The sequence below is a fragment of the Erpetoichthys calabaricus genome, chromosome 15 (assembly GCF_900747795.2).
Source record: "Erpetoichthys calabaricus chromosome 15, fErpCal1.3, whole genome shotgun sequence".
NCBI lineage: Eukaryota > Metazoa > Chordata > Cladistia > Polypteriformes > Polypteridae > Erpetoichthys > Erpetoichthys calabaricus.
Window position 1 is genome coordinate 74331314 of NC_041408.2, and position 24273 is coordinate 74355586.

General features: G+C 41.7%; 2 protein-coding genes across 2 annotated transcripts in view; one reads left to right on the forward strand and one right to left on the reverse strand.

Moving 5' to 3' along the window:
* Window positions 1-713: 713 nt before the first annotated feature.
* Window positions 714-24273, reverse strand: part of LOC127525979 (uncharacterized) — a 340677-nt gene continuing 317117 nt past the window's right edge. The window contains exon 2 of the mRNA XM_051919610.1: window positions 714-795. The gene's annotated coding sequence lies outside the window, so the exon portion shown is untranslated. The remainder of the gene's footprint in view (window positions 796-24273) is intronic.
* Window positions 5140-24273, forward strand: part of ddx43 (DEAD (Asp-Glu-Ala-Asp) box polypeptide 43) — a 62061-nt gene continuing 42927 nt past the window's right edge. Inside the window, exons 1-2 of the mRNA XM_028820367.2 lie at window positions 5140-5523; window positions 21893-21948. Coding sequence (XP_028676200.2) covers window positions 5226-5523; window positions 21893-21948 — 354 coding nt within the window. The 5' untranslated portion in view covers window positions 5140-5225. The remainder of the gene's footprint in view (window positions 5524-21892; window positions 21949-24273) is intronic.

A 24273-nucleotide genomic window follows, 5' to 3' on the forward strand; every position in this document is an offset into this window, starting at 1 on the left:
ATTAAAAACCTCTGTGTTTAATTTACAAAATGACAATGGCAATACTTTAGGTCAGCAATACCAAAAAATACTTTAGAGCTTTCTGTGTGTCTTTTAACATTGCCTGTCCTCCGGGCAGCTCTTCCAGAAATTAAAAAAATGTAATCTTTAAAAACAGGATACACTATTGAGAATGCCACTGCAGCATCCCATAGAGTAATGTGGCATTTAGAGAGGGAGAGAGAAAAGTATTTTTGGATGCAGAGCTAGTTAAGGACTGTATGTGGAGGAGTTTTTTTCAAGAATACCTCTCTGCAACCCGGAGCCTCTACCCTGGAGCTTCAAGTAGGTGGAGCTGACTTCAATGGGTACCAATAGAGTCTAGTTGCATACCTTCAGAGCTCCACCAAGTCACATAATGGTTAAAATTAGGGCTGTGAGAGGGTCATCTGACTCTAGCGATTAATGACAACTAGCAATTAAGTCAACTCCAACAATTTGGAGCTGCAGGGTGGAGGCTCCAGGCTGAAGCGATAACAGATGCGCTTTTTTTCAGGTACCAAAAATAACAGATTACATTGTCAACTGTGTTAAGTAAGCAAACTTTTAGATTCCACAGCAGCAAGACAGATGGAGGACATCTATTGTGATTATATTTCTAAATTAAGAAATTCTGTAGCTGGTGCTTTAGCTGGTAGGGAAGGAGTTGAGAACAATGCACAGAAACATAAATATCCATCCATCCATCCATCCTCTTCTGCTTATCCAAGGTCGGGTCACGGGGGCAGCAGCTTGAGCAGAGATGCCCAGACTTCCCTCTCACCGGCCACTTCTTCTAGCTCTTCCGGGAGAATCCTGAGGCATTCCCAGGCCAGCTGGGAGACATAGTCCCTCCAGCGTGTCCTGGGTCTTCCCCGGGGCCTCCTCCCGGTTGGACGTGCCCGGGAACACTTCACCAGGGAGGCGTCCAGGAGGCATCCTGATCAGATGCCCGAGCCACCTCATCTGACTCCTCTCGATGCAGAGGAGCAGCGGCTCTACTCTGTGCCCCTCCCGGATGACAGAGCTTCTCACCTTATCTTTAAGGGAGAGCCCAGACACACTGCGGAGAAAACTCATTTCAGCCGCTTGTATTCGCGATCTCGTTCTTTCGGTCACTACCCATAGCTCATGACCATAGGTGAGGGTAGGAACATAGATTGACTGGTAAATTGAGAGCTTTGCCTTACGGCTCAGCTCCTTTTTCACCACGACAGACCGATGCAGAGGCCGCATCACTGCAGACGCCACACCGATCCGCCTGTCGATCTCACGCTCCATTCTTCCCTCACTCGTGAACAAGACCCCGAGATACTTAAACTCCTCCACTTGGGGCAGGATCTCGCTTCCAACCCTGAGAGGGCACTCCACCCTTTTCCGGCTGAGGACCATGGTCTCGGATTTGGAGGTGCTGATTCCCATCCCAGCCGCTTCACACTCAGCTGCGAACCGATCCAGAGAGAGCTGAAGATCACGGCCTGATGAAGCAAACAGGACAACATCATCTGCAAAAAGCAGTGACCCGATCCTGAGTCCACCAATCCGGACCCCCTCAACACCCTGGCTGCGCCTGGAAATTCTGTCCATAAAAGTTATGAACAGAATCGGTGACAAAGGGCAGCCCTGGCGGAGTCCAACTCTCACTGGAAATGGGTTCGACTTACTGCCGGCAATGCGGACCAAGCTCTGACACTGGTTGTACAGGGACCGAACAGCTCTTATCAGGGGGTCTGGTACCCCATACTCTCAGAGCACCCCCACAGGATTCCCCGAGGGACACGGTAGAACGCCTTTTCCAAGTCCACAAAGCACATGTAGACTGGTTGGGCAAACTCCCATGCACCCTCCAGGATCCTGCTAAGGGTGTAGAGTTGGTCCACTGTTCGGCGACCAGGATGAAAACCACACTGTTCCTCCTGAATCCGAGGTTCGACTATCCGACGGACCCTCCTCTCCAGAACCCCCGAATAGACTTTTCCAGAGAGGCTGAGGAGTGTGATCCCTCTGTAGTTGGAACACACCCTCCGGTCCCCCTTCTTAAAGAGGGGGACCACCACCCCGGTCTGCCAATCCAGAAGCACTGTCCCTGATGTCCATGCGATGTTGCAGAGACGTGTCAACCAAGACAGCCCTACAACATCCAGAGCCTTGAGGAACTCCGGGCGTATCTCATCCACCCCCGGGGCCCTGCCACCAAGGAGTTTTTTGACCATCAGTCCCAGAGATAGGGGAGCCCACCTCCGAGTCCCCAGGCTCTGCTTCCTCATTGGAAGGCATGTTAGTGGTATTGAGGAGGTCTTCGAAGTACTCCCCCCACCGACCCACAACGTCCCGAGTCGAGGTCAGCAGCGCACCATCCCCACCATACACAGTGTTGACACTGCACTGCTTCCCCCTCCTGAGACGCCGGACGGTGGACCAGAATCTCCTTGAAGCCGTCCGAAAGTCGTTCTCCATGGCCTCCCCAAACTCCTCCCATGTTTTTGCCTCAGCAACCACCGAAGCCGCATTCCGCTTGGCCTGTCGGTACCTATCAGCCGCCTCCAGAGTCCCACAGGACAAAAGGGACCGGTAGGACTCCTTCTTCAGCTTGACAGCATCCCTCACCGCTGGTGTCCACCAAAAGGTTCGGGGATTGCCGCCACGACAGGCACCGACTACCTTACGGCCACAGCTCCGGTCAGCCGCCTCAACAAAAGAGGCACGGAACATGGCCCATTCGGACTCAATGTCCCCCACCTCCCTCGGGACATGGTCGAAGTTCTGCCGGAGGTGGGAGTTGAAGCTACTTCTGACAGGGGGCTCTGCCAGACGTTCCCAGCAGACCCTCACAACACGTTTGGGCCTACCAGGCCTGACCGGTATCCTCCCCCACCATCGGAGCCAACTCACCACCAGGTGGTGATCAGTTGACAGCTCCGCCCCTCTCTTCACCCGAGTGTCCAAGACATGTGGCTGCAAGTCCGACGACATGACCACAAAGTCGATCATCGAACTGAGGCCTAGGGTGTCCTGGTGCCAAGTGCACATATGAACACCCCTATGCTTGAACATGGTGTTTGTTATGGACAATCCGTGACGAGCACAGAAGTCCAATAACAAAACACCACTCGGGTTCAGATCGGGGGGGCCATTCCTCCCAATCACGCCCTTCCAGGTCTCACTGTCATTGCCCACGTGAGCCCAGTATGCAGCAGTATGAGGGAGTCCCCAGAAGGTATGCCCTCCAGCACCCCCTCCAGGGACTCCAAAAAAGTTGGGTACTCCGAACTGCTGTTCGGTGCATACGCACAAACAACAGTTAGGACCCGTCCCCCCACCCGAAGGCGGAGGGAGGCTACCCTCTCGTCCACTGGGGTAAACCCCAATGTACAGGCTCCAAGTCGGGGGGCAATAAGTATGCCCACACCCGCTTGGCGCCTCTCACTGGGGGCAACTCCAGAGTGGTAGAGAGTCCAGCCCCTCTCAAGGAGATTGGTTCCAGAGTCCATGCTGTGCGTCGAGGTGAGTCCGACTATATCTAGCCGGAACCTCTCAACCTCGCGCACTAGCTCAGGCTGTTTCCCCTTCAGAGAAGTGACATTCCACGTCCCAAGAGCCAGCTTCTGTAGCCGAGGATCGGACTGCCAAGGTCCCCGCCTTCGGCCACCACCCAACTCACACTGCACCCGACCTCCTTGGCCCCTCCCATAGGTGGTGAGCCCATGGGAAGGGGGACCCACGTTGCCTCTTCGGGCTGTGCCCGGCCGAGTCCCATGGGTGTAAGCCCGACCTCCAGGCCTGGCTCCAGAGGGGGGCCCCTGTGACCCGCGTCTGGGCGAAGGAAAACGCTGTCCAAATTTTTTATTCATCATGGAAGTTTTGTTGAACTGCTCTTTGTCTCATCCCTCACCTAGGACCAGTTTGCCTTGGGTGGCCCTACCAGGGGCATAAAGCCCCGGACAACAGAGCTCCTAGGATCATTGGGACACGCAAAGCCCTCCACCACAATAAAGTGGCGGTTCGAGGAGGGGAGAAACATAAATAAAAAATGAAAATGTGTATTTATATGTATATTCATAGTGAGGAGCATAATGCTGCAAAAACATATTTACTATAAAAGTTTATTTAATAATTTTCATTAAAAAATTAGTTTGCCCAACTTAAAAACATTAAGTAACAATTTCATCACACTTTTCAAGTCAGCATAAACCCTGAAAATGTCGCACATAACTAAAATATCTAATTGTGTGTATGTTAGCCAAGCTTATAAAATTGTTTTAATGCTGACTTGTAAAAGCACAAGAAAATAATTTAAGTCATTCCAACTCATTGATTTTTCTGCACCAATTTTGTAGATTAGTCTTTTGAATTCAAAAAATCAGGAGTGGTCTCCCCTAGGCTTTCTCGTATACTCAGATATGGAGATGGATATTTGAGGAGTAAACCGCAAGACAGTGATCAGATTTTTATATTATGTACATTAAAGAACCATCAACAACAAGTAAAATCAAATTAATAATGTATCAAACAATTATAAAAGTGGAATAAATCGGACTCTGCAACTGTATGAATGAAAGGTAAAGTACCACTTCCGGTTAACGAAAATAGCCCAAACGTGGACAGAAATCTACGGTTTGTACCTAATACTTGTTACGAACTCTAAAAAGAAAGTTCTGTATTACTATTAAAACACGGCACTGGCTGGAGGCCGCCCTCTGAGCTTTGACGAGCGACAGTGGTTTTAAATTCAAGTGAATTTCATGCTCTATTTGAAAAAAATATAAATAAGCAACAAAACATATTCCGTGATAAATGTATTTACGCTCAAATTTTATTATTTTTTTATTTACGGCTACATGTGATTCCACTGTACTTTTACTTAATGATGTTTTGTGTCTGAAATACTCCTCCGTATGTTTTAAGTGGTCCACCTGCAGCGTAACTTGACTATCCCAAAACTGTCATATCCCATCACATTAATCCATAAGATCATTTTGTACATACCAAGCGAGCCACCGCGTTAAACAATTCGAATTCGAGCTTCAGGGCAATGAGGCGAGAACGGGCCATTCAAAAACAACCAAAAGCTGTGCGGGCGAACCGAACTCCACAACTGGGCATCGCGGACGCGAACCTATTTTCGAGTGGGCGTGGCCAGCAAGCAGTATTTGGATTCCGCGCTCGGAACTGCGCGTGTTGCTTTTCCCTCCAAATTTGTTCGAGTCATGTCGGACTGGGAAGCGGAGAGCGACGAAGACTGCAAAAGTGTTAGACAGAAGGTGCCGGAGTTTCAGTCATCTGGGGTGGCATCTTTTGCCTTTGGGAAAAGTGTAAGCTTCGAAGGAGGAAGACGGGGCGGAGGATGGGGACGGAAGCAGCGCAGAGGGCCGCAGTGGGAGAACTGGAGAGAGAGCGAAGGCAGCAGTGGGAGCCGAGAGAAATTCTCCAGGAGCAGGCGGGATGATGAATCGTCCACGGCGCGAACCTTTACAGTGGATAACGCCGTGGTGGGAATGGTGATAGGTATGAATTAACACCTTACCCACTTAAGTGATTTGTACACTCCGCGTGTGGAGAAAAGCCAAGCAAATTGACACCTTTTATTGGCTAACTAAAAAGATTACAATATGCAAGCCTTCGAGGCAACTCAGGCCCCTTCTTCAGGCAAGTAGTACGGGAATCGCAGAGTCTTGTTGAATTGCTTCTTTTGACGAGTGGTATCTGTTTGCTTTGCGATGTGTTGTTTTTAAGTCCACAACTTGAAACGCATCGGCTTTAGTTGCTGGGCGAACAACAATGACGGTGGGCCCAAATATTGGCAGAGCTTAATTTACTCGAAACTGGAGAGTTTCCCCTCATTCTGCGCTTAAGTGACCGGAGTGCTCGGAACTTGCAAGCTCTCTAGTTCAGTTGTAGTGTGCATTCAGCTGGCGAACATCTCAAGATGACCTCGTATATACTTTTCAGAAACCTAAACATCTCCTAGCGACCGTACTCAGAATTAACGGGTTTTAAAATTGCCGGAGTTCCTACTGCACGTGAGTATTTTTATGTGGTAAAGTACTGTCACGCAGTTCTGAAGGTGGATATACATCTGATTTATGTAGCTGCATTCCCATTTAGATGGTAGCCATGGATGTTCGTAGGGCATTTTGCAGGGAGGAAAATTTTTCTGTGAACCTCAAAGTTAGGGACCGTTGTCGGAGGCCAGTAGAACTAGTAAGGAGGAGAAGTAAACTGTGTATTTTTTGTTTATTAATCTACATATATGAATGATAAAAAAAACAAATGCAAACTTGGATCTCTCACTCCTTCGCTATAACACTGCTTCCTGTTTAATTAGAAATCTGAATTTCGACAGGATTGCACGTCTAGGTGAATAGGTTTCTGCTAAGAAAGACAGCCAAGTGTAATTGCAGCCCACAGTAACCCTGAGGTCAGTCACGTAAGCCCCCCCAACATCCTGAAATATCCACAATGTCGGTCACGAAGCACCCATCTTGTGCTCAGTTAAGCTGTGGTTGATACAGGGCGAGTCAAAATTATGTTAACATTCGAATGGCGGAAACAATTTATTCACAAAACATACTTCATATGTGCAAGATGATTTACAGGATTGTCACAACCTGCTCGCCATCATGTTCAACACACAAAAGCAAACAAGAAGCAGTAACATTTAAAGCCCAGAAACACATTTCACAGGGAACAGATGCCACAGTCAGTACATATTCTGCCCTTCAGGTCATTGATATCACGAAATTTCCTGCTATACACGTATACATTCACCATACCCCATAACCAGAAATTACAGGGTGTCAAATCAGGGGAGTGTGGAGACCATAGCAATGGTCCACCACGACCTATCCATCGACATGGAAAAGTGTGGTTGAGATAAAAATAATCTATTAGTGTTAACATAATTTTGACTCCCCTTGTATTTGAGTTGTGTGAGGGTGCTGTGACTCGGAGGCAGATTAGTGACTGACGCGGATATTACGCGACTTTCGTCATAGGTACTGCAGGTTGCAGTTAGACCCATCTCCAGTTTGATGTATTTATTGTTTAGGAGTAAAATTTCCCCCTACAGTACAAAACTAAACACCTCAGAATCTTAAAAAATGCCTTGATGGATTTGATTGAAATTTTGTTGTGTTATAGAAAAAAGAAAATTAGCCGGCACTTTAATTGGTCGAATTTATTATTATGCTAACCTACTGCACATGCTCTACCCTGTGCTGAGAGTGTGCATTATGCACAGGATGCCGCAGAAGTGATTGACAGGCCATGCAAATAGCACCACTGACCAGTAAGGTGGACAGACAATTGAGGAAGGGATGGTGTCCTGGATGGGGAAAAGTGACGTGATCACTTTGTAAAGTAAAGGTTGAACGTTCAGTGAAGCCCAAGGAAGGTGCAAAGTTCAATGGTTAGCAAGCACTGTTTTTTGCTGCTGGCTACAGCCACTCATGTTGGTGATCCGTTCTGCACTGTCAACCTCCAGCTCCTGGCCGCAGTGTTGAAAAATGATACCCACCCTCCTGCTCTTTGATCGCAGTGCTGCGGACTCCAAGGGAGAAATGTTGGTCATAGATTGTGGCAGTTTATAATGTGGAAGCCATATAAATTCTTGTAAGACTTGATGCAATTGCTCTGTGCTCCTCGCGATTCATGTTAATATTATTATAACACATAGGCTCCTGACACATAGGTATACTGTATCTACTTCAACCACTGCTTTCCGTATACATTCACATCTGCAGACATTTAACTGTGGGTTACAAAGAACTGATCAAAATGCAATAAGTAATATTTAATTTTCCTAATTTATTATTTACATATGATGTAAATAATTTGTGAGTATGTATATGTGACTGGTGGAGGTAGTGTTCTTAATCCAACCTTGTTTATATGAGAGTTTATCATTGGTGGTTGAACAGCAAATGTAGTTGGTATGCATTTTGTCCAAACTTGTATTAATAACTTTTATCAATTCATTCTTACACTCGAGTCTTGGTTTGGTGGACACATCATGCACGCCCAGATAAACGTGCATGTAGTGTTCTTTTCCTCAGCCAAGTTTTCACATTTCTAATTGTCCTAAATAATCTTTCCACTCTGCAAACTGTTACATGTAACATTTGAACAGTCCAAACTAAATACCAAGACTAACCTCCTCATACTCGAGAAAATCCGCAATCTGTCATTTACAAGTCAAAGAGGCTGGAAACTACTGCTGATACAAAGATTTTTGTGTAATATAAACCATCTAAAACATAAACTACCTACTTGTTTAACACTTGATTAGATTACATTTCTTTCTACATTGGAATGTGTATGTGTTGTGATATGCATAAACAGGGAAAATGCATAATAAATGGATACAGTACTTAGCAATATAAAGTAAGGTCATTGTAAAAGAATGGTTACTGACTGAAAGTTTGATCTCTTTTTGGGTGGTAAGAGGAGGGAGATGTAGATTACTTAGAGTCAGAACAGGAGCTTGTTCAGCTTATTCAGCTTCTGATCTGACTCAAACAGCGCCAGTATAACTTCACACCCAACCTGACGCTGTTCGTTTTCAAATAATATTGCATTACTTCGACGATGTTTTCTGATTGGTACTATTCGCGTCATAAAATGATTTCTTCAAAACGTCACATGTATTTGTCTCTTTCTTTTTTTAAAATGTGCGTTGTAGCACTCAGCAACTGGCCACCTGCATGTTCTTGCGCACACTAAATCAGACAGCGCTATATGCAATCATCAGATTCAAATGTTAACAGTTATATAGCACAGAATGGAAATCAGCAGTTCTTAGCATTCCACCATGCAAGCTGTCATATCAACCGCCTGCTGTAACTTGCTTTCTTTTTTCTTCGGTTATAGTCTTGAATAAAAGTGCACTTGTTTTGTTATACTTTTACATCAACATATGTTCCTGTGTTTGAGCTACATGGGCATGCTCAAAAAATACACGTATAATGCCACGAAAAGTGCATGCAGACACTTCAGTTCGCAAGCATTGGTACGACAATGCAGTCACAAGTACACTGCAGGGCTTTAGCGCGTCTTTATGTGAAAACAGTAGTATCAGATGGGGAGTGTCTGATGATTGCATATAGCGCTGAAGTTACTGCTCTTTACTATGCTTTCCTCTGCATGTCCTGGAGTACAAAAGAAACAGCATACGGCAACACGTGGGGACTGGCAATACTGAGGGAAAAAAACACGCGGTCGTATGTATCGTGATACACTGCAGAACTATAGCGCGTCTTTATGTAAAAACAGCAGTGTCAGGTGGGGGGGCGGTAGGGATGGATCCTGAACGCGACTGAGACAATGAAAAGTGAATTTTAAATAAATAAAGCTAACCTTTACAAATAACATAAATTACACCAGCTGTTACAGACTGAAATCAAATGTATCTTTTTATTCTAAAATAGTGAAAATAAGAACACTTCTCAAATGGGAGTTGTGCAGGATCGAACTCATGACCTTCTGATTCCCAGTCAGTGACTGATACTGTTGCGCCACGGAAGCAGTGATAGTTAAGTCATGTCAATGTCTCACACTAAGGTGGGTTTTTTTGGCGGTGGCTTTTTTTTGTACCTTTTGTGAAAGTGTTTCTTTGATATTTGGACTTCAGGCTTCATACATTATATAGTTTATGCCTACATTTTGTCAATTGCTACTAGAATATACAACACGTTTCTGTTTTAACAATGTGTTTACACAGATTACTGTAGAAATGCAACACATATGAAATGCGTGTGTTTCAAATAACAATCTTATTATTTCTACTCTAAAACTCCACTTCACTCCCAGGTAATCAATCAAGGCAAGAGCTGGGAAAAGCCTGTTTACGTTCTAAGTCGTTGGGGGGATGGAATAGCTGGCTGCTGGCAGCTTGTCTTTATCAATACATTTAGATGACAAAAGACGCTGGCGGAGAGGTGAGAAAGGTTTTAAGAAGCGATTTAAGGTGGGCCGGATATACGAGTTTTTTCGTAGGCTCTGGTAATTCTAGTGTTAAACTAAAAACAATAGGAAACTGTTTAGTAGTATCAGTTTAATTTGCAACCTTGTAGAATACCATATCAGGTGGTGCTCCAACTGTATTACACTTAAAATGGGCTGGTCTCTTTTAAAGGTGGACGTTTAGTCAGCATTGTGTAATACTCATAATTGCATTGAACTTTATTGGCGGGTAGAATAACAGATGCTTAACCATATTGATATCAAAGATCTGATAAGGAATAGGGACATCCTTTGCCTTTAGAATCGCTCAAGTCCTGCTTTGGAGTTCTGAAATGTGTGCAGTATGACATTGCACCATTTGTGCAGAGGAAATTACTGCAGTCCTTTAGGGCAGGCATGTCAAACACGTGGCACGCAACAGAAATCTGTGCGACCCGCATGACAGATCCTAGTTAGCATTGAACTTGTACAAAATGATTGATTCAATCACAAACGATAGTATTCTGCATCTTCGGTGTTACTTATTAACTTTTCTTACTTCTGCCTTCGACAAAAGTGCGTTTTCCCATGGCATTACGGTACCGGAAACGTCATCTGCTAGTATAGCGACGAGCCTTGACCAAAGTTAATGAGCCGCAGCGTCACAACTGAAGTGCTAGGCTGCAGCAGGGGTGGCCTTAGGCATGTGCAAACTGTGCACCTGCACAGTGCCGCCAAATCCCAGGGGCTGCCACGCCAATATATATTGAATATAAAACAAAGAGAAAATAACAACACAGCTGACGGCAATGTGGCCGAAAAACATTGTTTCTTGTTAATTTAGTACGCTGTATTTACAAATGTCGCTAGAGTTGGAGCAGTAAGCTATATGTAGTATTATAATGTTTTGCCATATTGAGAATATCATGGGTCGCCACTTGGTTTTCAAGTTATGGACACGCGCATATAGAAGCGTGTCATGAGCACGAGGCGGCTATGCAGTGTCCGCAACAGATGTGGCCATCCGCCGTTCATAAGATACCGTATTGACATTGCCAGGCGAAGGGGCCACCGATTCTTTCTCTGCCCAGGGCCGCCACGAGCCTAGAGCCGCCCCTGCTAAGGCTACACTACTGACTGGGCTGCTGAGACTGGCCACTGGGCAGAACTGACCATCGCGAATAGTAATAGCCCGCATATTTTCACGTTTTTTTGCTCTAGTTTCATGTAATTTTGTGCTGGTATTGTAACAAACAGTTAGTGCAGACTATAGCTGAAGATCTGAAGTGGACGCGAGAAGTTGGTGAGTTGTTTATTAACATATTTTTGTGATTTTGAGTTTGTAAAATTATTGGTAGGTCAGGTGGCTTTTTGCATATCGGCTTATTTTACAATATAAACTTTGAAGTAAACTTAGTAAAGTAAAATTTGATTTTTGGAGGATTTGTTTTCCAACTTGAATTACTGAGCAATGAATTCAGTGAGCATTTTCGTGATTTCAGTTCACACAAACAGGGCATTGCACTGTTCTCTTACAACGTTGAGAAAGCGCCTGAGAATATCCAAATGGAATTGATTGAAGTGCAGTTAGATTCTATTCTGAAGGCAAAATACAATGAAGTTGGTGTGCCACACTTGTATGCTTACCTGCCACCCTTGTAAGTGCAGATCCGTAAGTTGGCATTGAGAGTACTGTCTATTTTCGGAAGCACTTTGTGAGCAATTGTTTTTGTTAATGAAAGCTACCAAAACCCCACATCGCCTCAAGACTTACCGTCGAGCACCTTTCATCCCTCATAAAAGTTGCAGCTGCACAAGATTTCAAGCCTGATATTGACGAACTGGTTACTAACAAGAGATGCCAAGTGTCAGGACAAAAATGAATCTTGCACTGTAAGGCTCCTATATAAGCAATGAATATAATATAATGAATATCAATCATCAAGACACTATATAAAAGCGGTCGGGATTGTCCTTCCATCCCGTGAGTGCAAAGCGTAGCGGTATTCCGCTTATCACAGACTTACTACTTGCGGTACGAAGCGACGGGATGTGAGCAGAGTACTGGTGCTCCCATCATACCCTTGCTTTTGTGCGCGATGCGCTGGAAAAATAGACAAAATTATGTCTCTGGAAAGGGCGGCACGGTCGCGCAGTGGGTAGCGCTGCTGCCTCGCAGTTGGGAGACCTGGGGACCTGGGTTCGCTTCCCGGTCCTCCCTGCATGGAGTTTGCATGTTCTCCCCGTGTCTGCGTGGGTTTCCTCCGGGCGTTCCGGTTTCCTCCCACAGTCCAAAGACATGCAGGTTAGGTGGATTGGCGATTCGAAATTGGCCCTAGTGTGTGCTTGGTGTGTTTGTGTGTGTCCTGCGGTGGGTTGGCACCCTGCCCGGGATTGGTTCCTGCCTTGTGTCCTGTGTTGGCTGGGTTTGGTTCCAGCCGACCCCCCGTGACCCTGTGTTCAGATTCAGTGGGTTAGAAAATGGATGGATGGATGTCTCTGGAAATAAGTAATGTTGATAGAGTACAAATGCCTAACCGCGTAGTAAATATCAGGGGAGATGGTGCTTGCTTATTCTCATCTATAGCTTATTTAGTGCATGAAACTCCGTCTTTAGCGGTACAGATTCGGGCTGACATTGTACGACATGTTTTAAGTAATTGGTCAAGGTTTCAGCCATTTACAATGATGCCGTCAGGAATCTCTTATACAAATGAGCTTCAGTATCTCACTGAAATGTCAAAGTCTCAAACTTATGATACCATTTCTGAGCTAATGGCAGCAGGAGAGTTGTTCCCCTATGAGTTTCAAGTATATTATTATGGAGTCCTACACTCCCAAGTTTGGACAGGCACTCGAGGGGATAAAAAAACTTAGGTTTTCGGGAGATGTTATGAATGGGCACTTTGATGTTCTCATTCCCTACACTTGAATGCCTGATGTACACATGGAGCGCACACAAATTGAGGATAAAAGTTGGTCGCCTAAATTGGAGGGTGAGCCTAGTAATATAATAAGGACCTAGCTAAGAGGTTAAGACTCTAATTCTACACTGTTGTATGGAGACTGCATGGAAATAAAGTGCTTTTCTTTAAACTTTAAACTTTAAGTGTTACATTTTTTAAAGTTTTCAGTATTGGAAAGAAAGCTACAGTAACTTTATATAATAGTATAATAGTATTTGTTACAATACGGCCCGCTGACGCACGTATGGCAGTCGAAGCGGCCCACCAATGGTAGTGAGTTTGACATGCCTGCTTTAGGGAATGAAGAAGGTAAAGGTTCAGTGATCTTCAATCATCAGATTTGAATGTGCTATGGAAGACATTCAGACTTACTCTGGTGTTCATAAGAGCATTCCTGATTTAGATTATCAGTGTATATTGGGGAGGGAATTTGCCTTTCTTAAAGCATTGATTAACCTGATACAGATTTCTATGTGACGGCTTTATTAGAAAAGAGTATCAGGCCTATGGCAGTCTTGATAAGCAGTTCTGATCAATGAGTCAAGGTCAGTTTCTTTTATCCAACTTTAGGCATATTTATAAAAAAAAAAAAAAAAATTCAACTTCTCTGAATCGGTCTCCACAGCCTAGACATTACTCAGCAGTGCTCCAGTAAATGAGGAAATAGCCAGAATAATTCTAAGCAACTTATCAGCAATGTTCTGTTCCTTTATTAGCATACTACTGTATAAGCACTTTTACCAGTATCAGTCACAAAAAGTATTGCTTACTTCTGTTTAACTTGTCTTGATATGACTTTAATCAGCTTTTAACTAAATGCAGTCAGATCCACAAGCCTTAAAATAAAAGAAAACCTTTATTTCTCCTTCAATGCGGAGGCATTGTCATTCTTTAATAGTGGGACCATTATATGACAACAGTACTGGCACCATAGGATGCTTCAGGTCCTTTTTAGGATGAGCATACGTTTATGTGATGTTTTAGCCTAATTTGCAAGCTCCTGAATGGTTTTCGAATTTTCCCAAAATTACAAGAAAGCTCTCTAAAATTGTATGATCACTCTTTGCAAGGTAAGAGATGTTCAGACACAATTGGGAGTGACTATTGGGCTCCTAATGGCTTTTTGTCATATCAAAAAAATTCAGATACTCTCAGCTTGAGTTTTATCAGGTTTTAGTGGTCCTAGGAGCTGATTCAGCATTTTGTTTCCCATTGACAATTCTAGAAGCAACATACAGTATATGTCAAAGACGACTGTGAAATCTTTGTGGCTATATGAGAAGGCTGATAAATTGTGCCTTTTTTGTGCTAGAGTTTCACTGTGACTTTACCTTTTTTTTTTTTTTTTTTTTTAAGTATATTAAATCTAAAATAGTACTAATTTTTTGCAGTGAACCTGTGTAACTGCCTACTCTTGTACTCAGCGAAGAGAACAATACCAAAGTAAATTAAAATCCAAAAGTATTTAATTACTATTCCTCTCCATTTTTAAATGTTAACTTGCAGCATTTGTTAATCCTGAATGTTCAGCTCAGCATGCTGGAGATGTGATGGTTGTATTACAGGTTTGTAAAAAGATGATTTCTTTTTCTCTTTTAAATGTAGAAAGAGGTAGACTTACTTTAAAGGGAGATTGTATGTTGAAAATGGCCTGTGTTGATTTCATAGGTAAATGAGACCTTGAACTTTGCATATTGTTATTTTGCGGTCGGGGGCTTGCGGTGTGTGGGTTTGTTTTTTTCTTACATAAATTGTCTTCATTATTTTTCATGAAAATGGAAATTTTTTATGACACATTTATGTAAAGCAGTGTGATGACATTGGGTCATTATTGTCACATGTATAGAGTATAGTGAAAATTCTTACATGTGTGTAGTAGGGGAGTGGATTTGAATCCTGGACCATTTACTGTGTGTGTGGAGTATACTGTACACCTTTCCCTTATGGTTGTTCTCTTCTTCCAAATTGCAAAGACATTCAGTTTGATTGGTTTGTCTTAATTGGTGATATGTCAGTGTGGCTGTTGAATTGTCATCCTCTCTCTGCCAGTGTATGTATCTAACCTGGCCAAGGTGTGTGTTTTTTTTGGTGGAATTATAATCGAACAAATACTTTTGTAAATGCTTGAGCACTTTTTTTAAAGATAAGATGGCAAACTTTTATTTGAACTATTAATGCATATGACACAAACATTCACTTGGCATGTATACGCTGTAACATTACTAATTTTGCCAAACTAAAGTGGTGACGTGTTATGTTAATTAGTACACAATGGTACTCTGTAGATGTGACAATATGGACCCTATAAATCTGTTGTAAGCTTATTTCCTCTTTGCATATCCCTTTATACTCTTTACATTTTCAGTTATTATGTCATCATCATCTACAGTTAGGTCCATAAATATTTGGACCGAGACAACTTTTTTCTCATTTTGGTTCTGTACATTACCACAATGAATTTTAAATGAAACAACTCCGATGCAGTTGAAGTGCAGACTTTCAGCTTTAATTCAGTGGGGTGAACAAAACGATTGCATAAAAATGTGAGGCAACTAAAGCATTTTTTAACACAATCCCTTCATTTCAGGGGCTCAAAAGTAGTTGGACAATTGACTCAAAGGCTATTTCATGGGCAGGTGTGGGCAAGTCCGTCGTTATGTCATTATCAATTAAGCAGATAAAAGGCTTGGAGTTGATTTGAGGTTTGGTGCTTGCATGTGGAAGATTTTGCTGTGAACAGACAACATGTGGTCAAAGGAGCTCTCCATGCAGGTGAAAGAAGCCATCCTTAAGCTGCGAAAACAGAAAAAACCTTCCAAGAAACTGCTACAATATTACGAGTGGCCAAATCTAAAGTTTGGTACATCCTGAGAAAGAAAGCAAGCACTGGTGAACTCAGCAACGCAAAAAGACCTGGACGTAAACGGAAGACAACAGTGGTGGATGATCACAGAATCATTTCCATGGTGAAGAGAAACCCCTTCACAACAGCCAACCAAGTGAACAACACTCTCCAGGGGGTAGGCGTATCGATATCCAAGTCTACCATAAAGAGAAGACTGCATGAAAGTAAATACAGAGGGTGCACTGCAAGGTCAAATTTTCAATTTGAAAATAAAAGAATCATCCTTATGGAGTAGGACAAAAAAACAATGTACCCACATGGGTTAAAATGCTGTATGAAAGAAAGTATGCCAGACATGCAAGTTACTGAATTATGTTATCAAGCAGATGTGATCATTACGTTTCTTTACCTTTGTACACACAGTAATAAAACAGACCTTTTTTTCCTTTGGTAGTTTCCTAGCCCCATCACTCAGTTTTTAAAAAATAAAAAAAAAGATGTTTTCAGTTATGAGATTGAACATTGCTTTTGATAAATGACTTGATTGTGGCTTTTTAGTGGACATCAGATATCTGTGTTAAAGGAATGTGCTAGAATGAGAAAACATGCTAGTGCAATAAAACATGCTATCAACGAGTACATTTCTGTTTGACACATCTGAAGGGTGCTAGAGAGAGAACAGAGGTTTGATCTTTAGCCAGTCTACTATATAATGGTACTGTGTGTATGTGTGCGTGTGTCTGTCTTTCCAGTCCCTACGAGCAATCTGATTGGTTAGGTCGGCTTTGCTCTGATTAGTTAGTTTCACTTTGGTTGCTCAGTAAAACATAATTGAGACAAGCGTCAGATAAGAAAGGCTGACACACAAGAGGATACCAAGTAGAGACGAAGAAGGAATGATGCGAGTCTCCTTCATACAGGAAGTATTCGTAAGGACACAAATTGTTTTCAGAGCAGTAATGGGGATGTGTCTACCATTGGTGTTAGTCAAAAAGTGGACAGGAGGTGAGCAACATGACTCAAAGTGACAGTCTGAGTCGCAGGCTTTATGTAAACATGATCCAGAGAGTGCCACAGGCTATGACACACGAAGACCCTGAAGAGACGCTGGATGGACACTGAGGGTACACATAAGGTAAGAGATGTTAAATTTCAAAGACTTTCAAATTTATTTTATAATCCTGTAATCGACCAGTAACATAGCTAGTGACATAAAGACTCTGGCTTAGCTTGTTCAGTGTTATCCCACAGATACTGTACTAGGTAAGACTATTTGGAGTGTACAGGCCTTTGAATATTAGTGTAGGATTGTAAGAATCCTATGTGGTTTAACTTAAAGATAATACTGATGGTCTTCCAAGACAAAAGTAACTTTCATTATTGTCAGTTTTAACACATTACAGTGTGAGCACTGAAATAAGACAAGTACATTCATGCGCATTATGAAAGCTTTGTGGCTTGGCCAATCAACTGTGGCCTGCAACCATTTTAATGCTACCGCTGTTGAATGAGTGGATTAGAAATGTTGGTAAGATGGATTGCAACCTATAGCATAATGGCTTTATTAGACACTGTAGTGTTTTGTTCATTCTTCAAAAAGAATGGATTTTGCTACAGTTGTGTGCCCATCTGTAAATTCATTTTCTAACCAACATATTCAGTTCAGTGTCATTGGTGTCCAGGTGCCTATGCTGGTTGGCTTGACTCTAAGGTTGGAGCCAGCCTTAGATGGGGTTCCACACTCACTCAGTCATCAGATAATCTAAGTTGCATGTCTTTGGTGTGTGGAATGAAAACTGCAGTCTACCAAGGGTAGTCAGACTGACGACCGCAAGTTTCAAACCAAATGGCTAGGAAATACTAGCTTAATTGACAGACTTGCTTTCACAAAGGTAAACTTAAAGTTAGGACAGATGTTAAGAGGTAGAAATTTTGAGAAAGTTCAAACATCAAACCTCAGATGCTTTAAGTTTGAGTTTGACTTGTCCTTTTAGTGTTACTATTCAGCAAGTGTTACTGACCGGCTAGTGTCTACTCCTTTTACTGTATTGATGCAAACAAATCTCACAACTTCAAATGCCACAAACCTGACACAGTACCTTGCTGGCAAACCAGATTTCAAAAATGTTTTAAAAGCAGCTTTAAAGAATTTGTGTAAATGAACATATGATTAATGTTGGCATTCACTAATTTGTGGTACTAGTAACGTATTAAACATTTTTAGTAGTGATTTCTTTAAGCGGTATTTATTTGTTACTGAATAAATTCAGTATGCATCTGTGAGAAGAAAATGTTTTGAGTTTTTATGTTTTAGCTTTAAGTAATATTTACTTTTTTAGTTGCACAACAGAAAATTTTCAGTGAGTTTGTTTTGTATATACACATGGTCAGATAATTTGGGCAATCCATGACAATTATCCATCCATCCATCCATTTTCCAACCCGCTGAATCCGAACACAGGGTCACGGGGTCTGCTGGAGCCAATCCCAGCCAACACAAGGCACAAGGCAGGAACCAATCCTGGGCAGGGTGCCAACCCACCGCAGAACATGCACAAACACACCCTCACACCAAGCACACACTAGGGCCAATTTAGAATCGCCAATCCACCTAACCTGCATGTCTTTGGACTGTGGGAGGAAACCGGAGTGCCCGGAGGAAACCCACGCAGACACAGGGAGAACATGCAAACTCCACGCAGGGATGACCCGAGAAGCGAACCCAGGTCCCCAGATCTCCCGCTACCCACTACGCCACCGTGCCGCCCCATGACAATTATATCAATCTTTATAAATGCTATACTGAAATCCTAACCAAACCAATAAAAACCTTCCATTTTTGTTATATTGGGGGGGGGGGGGTGTAGCCCTTCTGCCGCGAATGAAATTCAGTCCCTAAATGATTGTCCACACCACCATGTTTATGTAGGTCCGAAAAAAGCTGATGACATGTTAATGAAGAGAGTTCATCATGAAATGGTGAAAATGCATAGGTGATCCCCTTGAGAAGGTTGTGTATCACAACATTGCTTGGGTATATGATATTTTCGAAGAATAGTGTGGGGAAATAACTTTGCTGAAATGTTGTTCACAAAAGTGAATGAGGGTTCAGAAACAACGGGTGAGAATTACAACAGGAAAGCAATGAAGAATGTCTGGTGGAAAACCAGAAGAGCTTCTGCACTTGGACAAAGGGACCAAGAGACGAGGAAACATGGTGGTGGAATGTTGATGTAGTGATGACAACTGAGGAGAAGAGAAGACACAGAAATGTCAGAAAACTAAGGTGAAAGTTAAATGCCTCTTCTTTAAGAAATCAATGTGAAAGCCAGTGTATGGGAGTTTGTAAGTGAGCTGCAGAATAAGAGATTGCTATTTATGGAGAACAAATTGGATAGTGATGTTCATTGTTAGAAAATAGGACTGAGCTAAAAGTTTTCAAGAGGTTACAAAATGGCTGAAAAATGATAAAGATAGGTAAAGCAGGCAATTGGATGGGTGTTAAATTGTGAAAGCAGCGTTAGGTCTAGACTTGAATGCATCTGAAGTTTGTGATATGTGATTGTGTGAAGGGAACTTTTCTGAAGATTGGGAAAATGTGCTCGTTCCAGTATACGAAGGAACTGTGAATTTCTGAAGTACGGGTCATATCAAGCAATTAGGTTTTTAGATCAGTTAAAGGTGTTTGAAAGAGTGCTAGTGAAAAGCATCTGGATCAGGTGAAAATTCGTAAAAAGCAGCATGGCTTTGTGCCTAGGAAAGGGGATGGGGTGGTAAAGGAACTGTAATTAGGCACTTGTCACATGTCCTCTCAAGGCTTATTAAAGTGTTGTGAGAGCTAATGAGGTGGGCATTGAGAGTTTTGGTACAGATGAATGCTTTAGTGACTGTGTGTGAGGAAAAATGAGCAGTGGGGCATAAATGGGTTGAACATTTTGATGTGAAGGTAAGCCTGCACAAGAGATCTATTCGGAGTCTGTTGCTTTTCACAATACTGATGGTTATACTAACCAGACAAGTGTATAAATGATTGCCATGACCTTGTATACCAAAATTCTTGTGCTGATTGTGCCCCTCCCCCACACTGAATGCAATCTAAGGGCATTTTTCAAAATATCGAAGTATAATTTTACCCAATCAGGTAGTGAAAATGACTTTAGGCACATCAATAGCAGGAAAAAAATTATGAAATTAGAGGACTTGTAGATTCATTTTCTTTTTATTCAATGTCAAAACATAAGCATTAAAGTTAAGCAGTGTATAGTCTTTTCCTTTCTTTTTTTTATCAAGAAATTGTCAAGCAATAATGAATTGATCCAATCAAAGAAAAAATGTTTTATGTAAGCCAATGGTAGTCTATCAAAATGGCCCTCAACTTGAAATATTTCAGTCATATACAGCAGACCATCTTTGGCTAACAGTCACTTGTTAGTTGTGTTACAATTACAGAATTTATTTTCAGTATTTTATATTTCCCTTGTAGACGTTTTAGGCTTTTACTAAATGCTTTATTATCTTTATATTTTGCTTCTTTTCTTGGTAAATGTCAGTAAAATGTTGGTCCCAAAAAAAAAAGTCTCTTGCCAAAGGATGCCCAAGACCATGGAGATTGGAGGAACCCAGATATTCAGATTCCTGTGGAATGTCGGTTAAACAATAACATGGAAGAAAAACATCAGCAGCATGTTTTATCCACTGCTTAATGTCATTGCCTTCGCAGTTAACTGAGAGGATAGACTTCAGAGTGAGCAGCATTTAGATTAACAGTGTTGATGTGGAATGTAGCCTCCATAGTTACTTTATGTTGAAATAAAAAATGTTCAGTCATTTGAGTAATATTTGTGTGTGTTTGAAATAACCTGTTACTTAGCCAATGATATAGACTTAGGCACGTGGCTGACATTTTATGTTTGTTCTAAAATCCTCATGCCCAGTGTAGCCCTGTAACCAGAAGATTGTTGTTTGGACAACTTTATCCATGAACATTGCATTCAGTGGATAAATGTGAATTTACTATTATTTCTGCCTCTGTAATTCAAATGCATGATGCTACAAGTTCAACTGCTTGCTAGTCATAGTTGTTAAGTTATATTATTGTGCCCTCAAAGCATGCATAAGTCATGTTTTGTGTGTGTGTTTTTTTTTTTTTTTTTTTTTTTTAATTTGGATAAAAACATTTAATAGCAGAACTCCAAGTTTGCCTTGAAAGAGCATCCTGATTTTTTTTCCTTCTAAGTTATTGTTGTAATTTCTGCAGTTCAAGCCCAGCCATCATTACGTTAGTTTTCTAACCTGCTTATCCTTTTCTGTGTCACTGAGGCCCAAGCCTCTACAGTTAAAAAATGTACACCGGGCAGAAATCGGGGTGCCAGTCCTTTGCAAATATCGAATCACGCTCACTCGCAGTTTAGAGTTGCCGGTAACAATACTAGAGTGTCTTTAGGATGTTGAAGAAAAACGGATACCCACAGACAAATTGCAGGCATAGGAAGAACCTATAAATGTTAAGCTAGTCATTACCTTTCCCTGGATTGCACTACTGTGAGACCATGATGTTCACAACACAGCCACTGTGCTGTCACAGATAAAATTATAGTTAAAATGGTAAATGGTATTTTTAGGCAAAATGCACAATATAATAGTGCAGCAGTGATGATTCGAGATGTTCAAGGAATTATGTACATCTGCTACACACCTTTTCCCTTTCATTTTAAGGGTCTCTTGCTTTTTTTTTTTTTTTAAAATAAGGGGACTCAGTGCATTAAGAGCAACTTTTATGCTAGTTCTGATTAAAATTCCATGGCTCTTCCTATATTATGCTTTTTATCCATTTATGTGCATTATAAATGTTCATGTGACTTTGCTGGAGTTGTCATCTTCTGGATGTTTTGTGTCATTTATAAGCACAGAATGGCACAGAAGTATATCACAAGGAGAAAAAGATTACAGATGCCTTTCATACAAAAGGCTTTCTGTTCTTAGGAAGCCACAGGTTTTCAAGAGGGCATAATTATTACTTTATGTAGCTTAAGATAAAATTTAATGTTGAATATTCTGTTAAGTAATTTCATTGTTTTAAAGCCAATGAAATGTGAGATTGTTATAAAGTTCTGTTTTTTCACAGGTCGTGGAGGTTCCAAAATCCAAGAGATTGAAGAAAACACTGAAACCCGTATCAAGGTATATATGAATTTGATTTTTAACTTGTTCATAACATTTTTTTCTTAAAAGTACAGTGTCTTATGACAAATTAGAATGACTGCCTCGTCTTTTTCTGTAAATATGAAAAAGGTGCCAACAAAGCCATTAAGAGAAGAGAATAGTGCAAAGGATGCTAGAGATGAAATCTTGCCATTACTGCTTGGTATATTGGGAAAGTGGTCTGTCACTGAGGAGCAAAGGATTTGAGTTGTTTAGGAAACATTGTTGGACCAGTAATCTGCAGACCTCACTATAGGCTGCATACAGAAATTTCGGCCACTGTGATTTGAATAAACTGTTTATGCCATCAAATAGTATAATACCTGGGGGGAAAAAAGTTTTGTCTTGCCATCTTTATTTCATAATGATAACTATATAGTCACTAAATTAAATCTAAATGTTGAAATAATTTGTGCTATCTGGGTGTTCAGGTGTTTCTTTCTAAGGTTTAACTATGCTATACACAAAATTTAATAATTTAGGATTAAACATGGACTTTGTCCAGCAATAAATCTCTTCAAACCTCCCTCTAAATATTTGGACACCATTTAAATGTTAGAGCTGACTTTTTTCAATGTCCTAGCTAGTGATGGCTCAGACTTTGAGATATATAAAGCTGCTTTTGGACCTCAGTTCCTGCACTCAAATGGTTCTGAAGCAAATAATAGATAACTCCAAAACTTCCCTTTTTTGCTCCATCGTCCATAGTATACTACACACTGACTCCCTTTTGCTAGCTGTGAAATCTCCATCACCTTAAAGCAATAAGGGGGATTCCCCCCCAAGGAGGAGGTCTTGACTGCGTCAAACCCTGTAGTTTTGTTTCATGGGATTTGGAAGAAAGCTCACATTTACTTCCAGTACCGGAAGTCCTGAAAAGGTAGTACTCTACAATGTTTTAATTTTGTGGTTTTTATACCATGCAACCCTAATCCTAGCACTAGTAGGGCTTAGTCACAGATTACTTGGCTGACCAATGGGTGCTATGGAAGACATATAGGAAGTGTGTTTCTATTTATTCACTTTAATTGCTGCTGTTCCATTATAGCATGCACAAACTCCTGCAGTTTCAGATTAAGTTGCTTGTCATCCATTTCGGTCCATCTGATTCGGGTCTTTTTCAGTGCTTTTCTAGTAATGTTCTAGCTCTGTGGGCCCATGTGCTATATTATTCTGTAATCAGTTGAGCAAGAATAGCTCAAAGGCACATCATTTGGAGCATGTCCAACACTCATGTCTTCTGCTAGTAATTTGTAAGTTCTTGTAGCATAAAATGAGACTGGCTTGATGGCTGCACTGAAGAATCTTGTCTTCATTTTTCAAACTGACATTTGCTGTCTTCCACAGACACCATCACAGACTTGCAAATTCCGTTTGAGCATTGCCAGTCCTGGTTACAACATTATGGAGATACAGCACTTTTCAATGCCTAGATCATGGAACTTGAGTATTTAAATTCAAGAATTTGTTCAGTCTGCACAGAGCTAGTAAACAGCTTCATGGGAAGGCTGCCCACAGATCTGTCTTTTGTTTTCTTTGTGCTGATGAGAAGCCCACGTTTTCATGCTCTTATCAGTGATGGTGTTCTGCTCACTGACTTATTTGTATGCTGTTCTTATTCTGATGCTATTCAGCATATGTTGCATCTCTGAATTTTAGCATCAGCCCTATATTCTACAACCTTGCACCCTTCCAAGCTTTTTATTATGATCCAGTCAACTATGCTGTTAGAAAGTAGCAAGGTAGCAGTAACGCAAACAGTTTTGTAGGACTTTCTTTTGCCAGAATGGCTTTTCATGTAAAATTCCAGAGGGCACTGTCAGGGGCCTCTTTTTGCAATAAATCAAAGTTTGGTCAGTTCAGCACCAACCATGTCTGCATCCACATTATTGTTCATAGATGGTAGTGTCTCACATTAGAATTAAGATTTTTTTACCTTACTTGAATACAGGGACAATATCTGCTAACGTCCAATCTCAAGGATCATACTCTCTAACATTTAGGGTCTCCACAACGACTTTAACTGAAAATCCTCAGTGTTGGTGTGTAAGAGTAGAATTTTAGCATTGTTCATAATGGCAGTTTTGTTTTAATCCCCTCCTTCGCTACTACCTCAAGGGTGTCCATAGTGCATCCTGTAACCTTTTACTTAGCCTGTTGTTTCAGTGGGCCTCCCATGAAGTGATTCTATGCTCCTTGAATAGTGACCGGACAGAGGCTGTTTGATGTGGCGAAAGTCAATAAGCAGTTCCTTGGTTTTGCTGATATTAAGGTGCAGACAATTCACTTTGAACCAAGAATAAA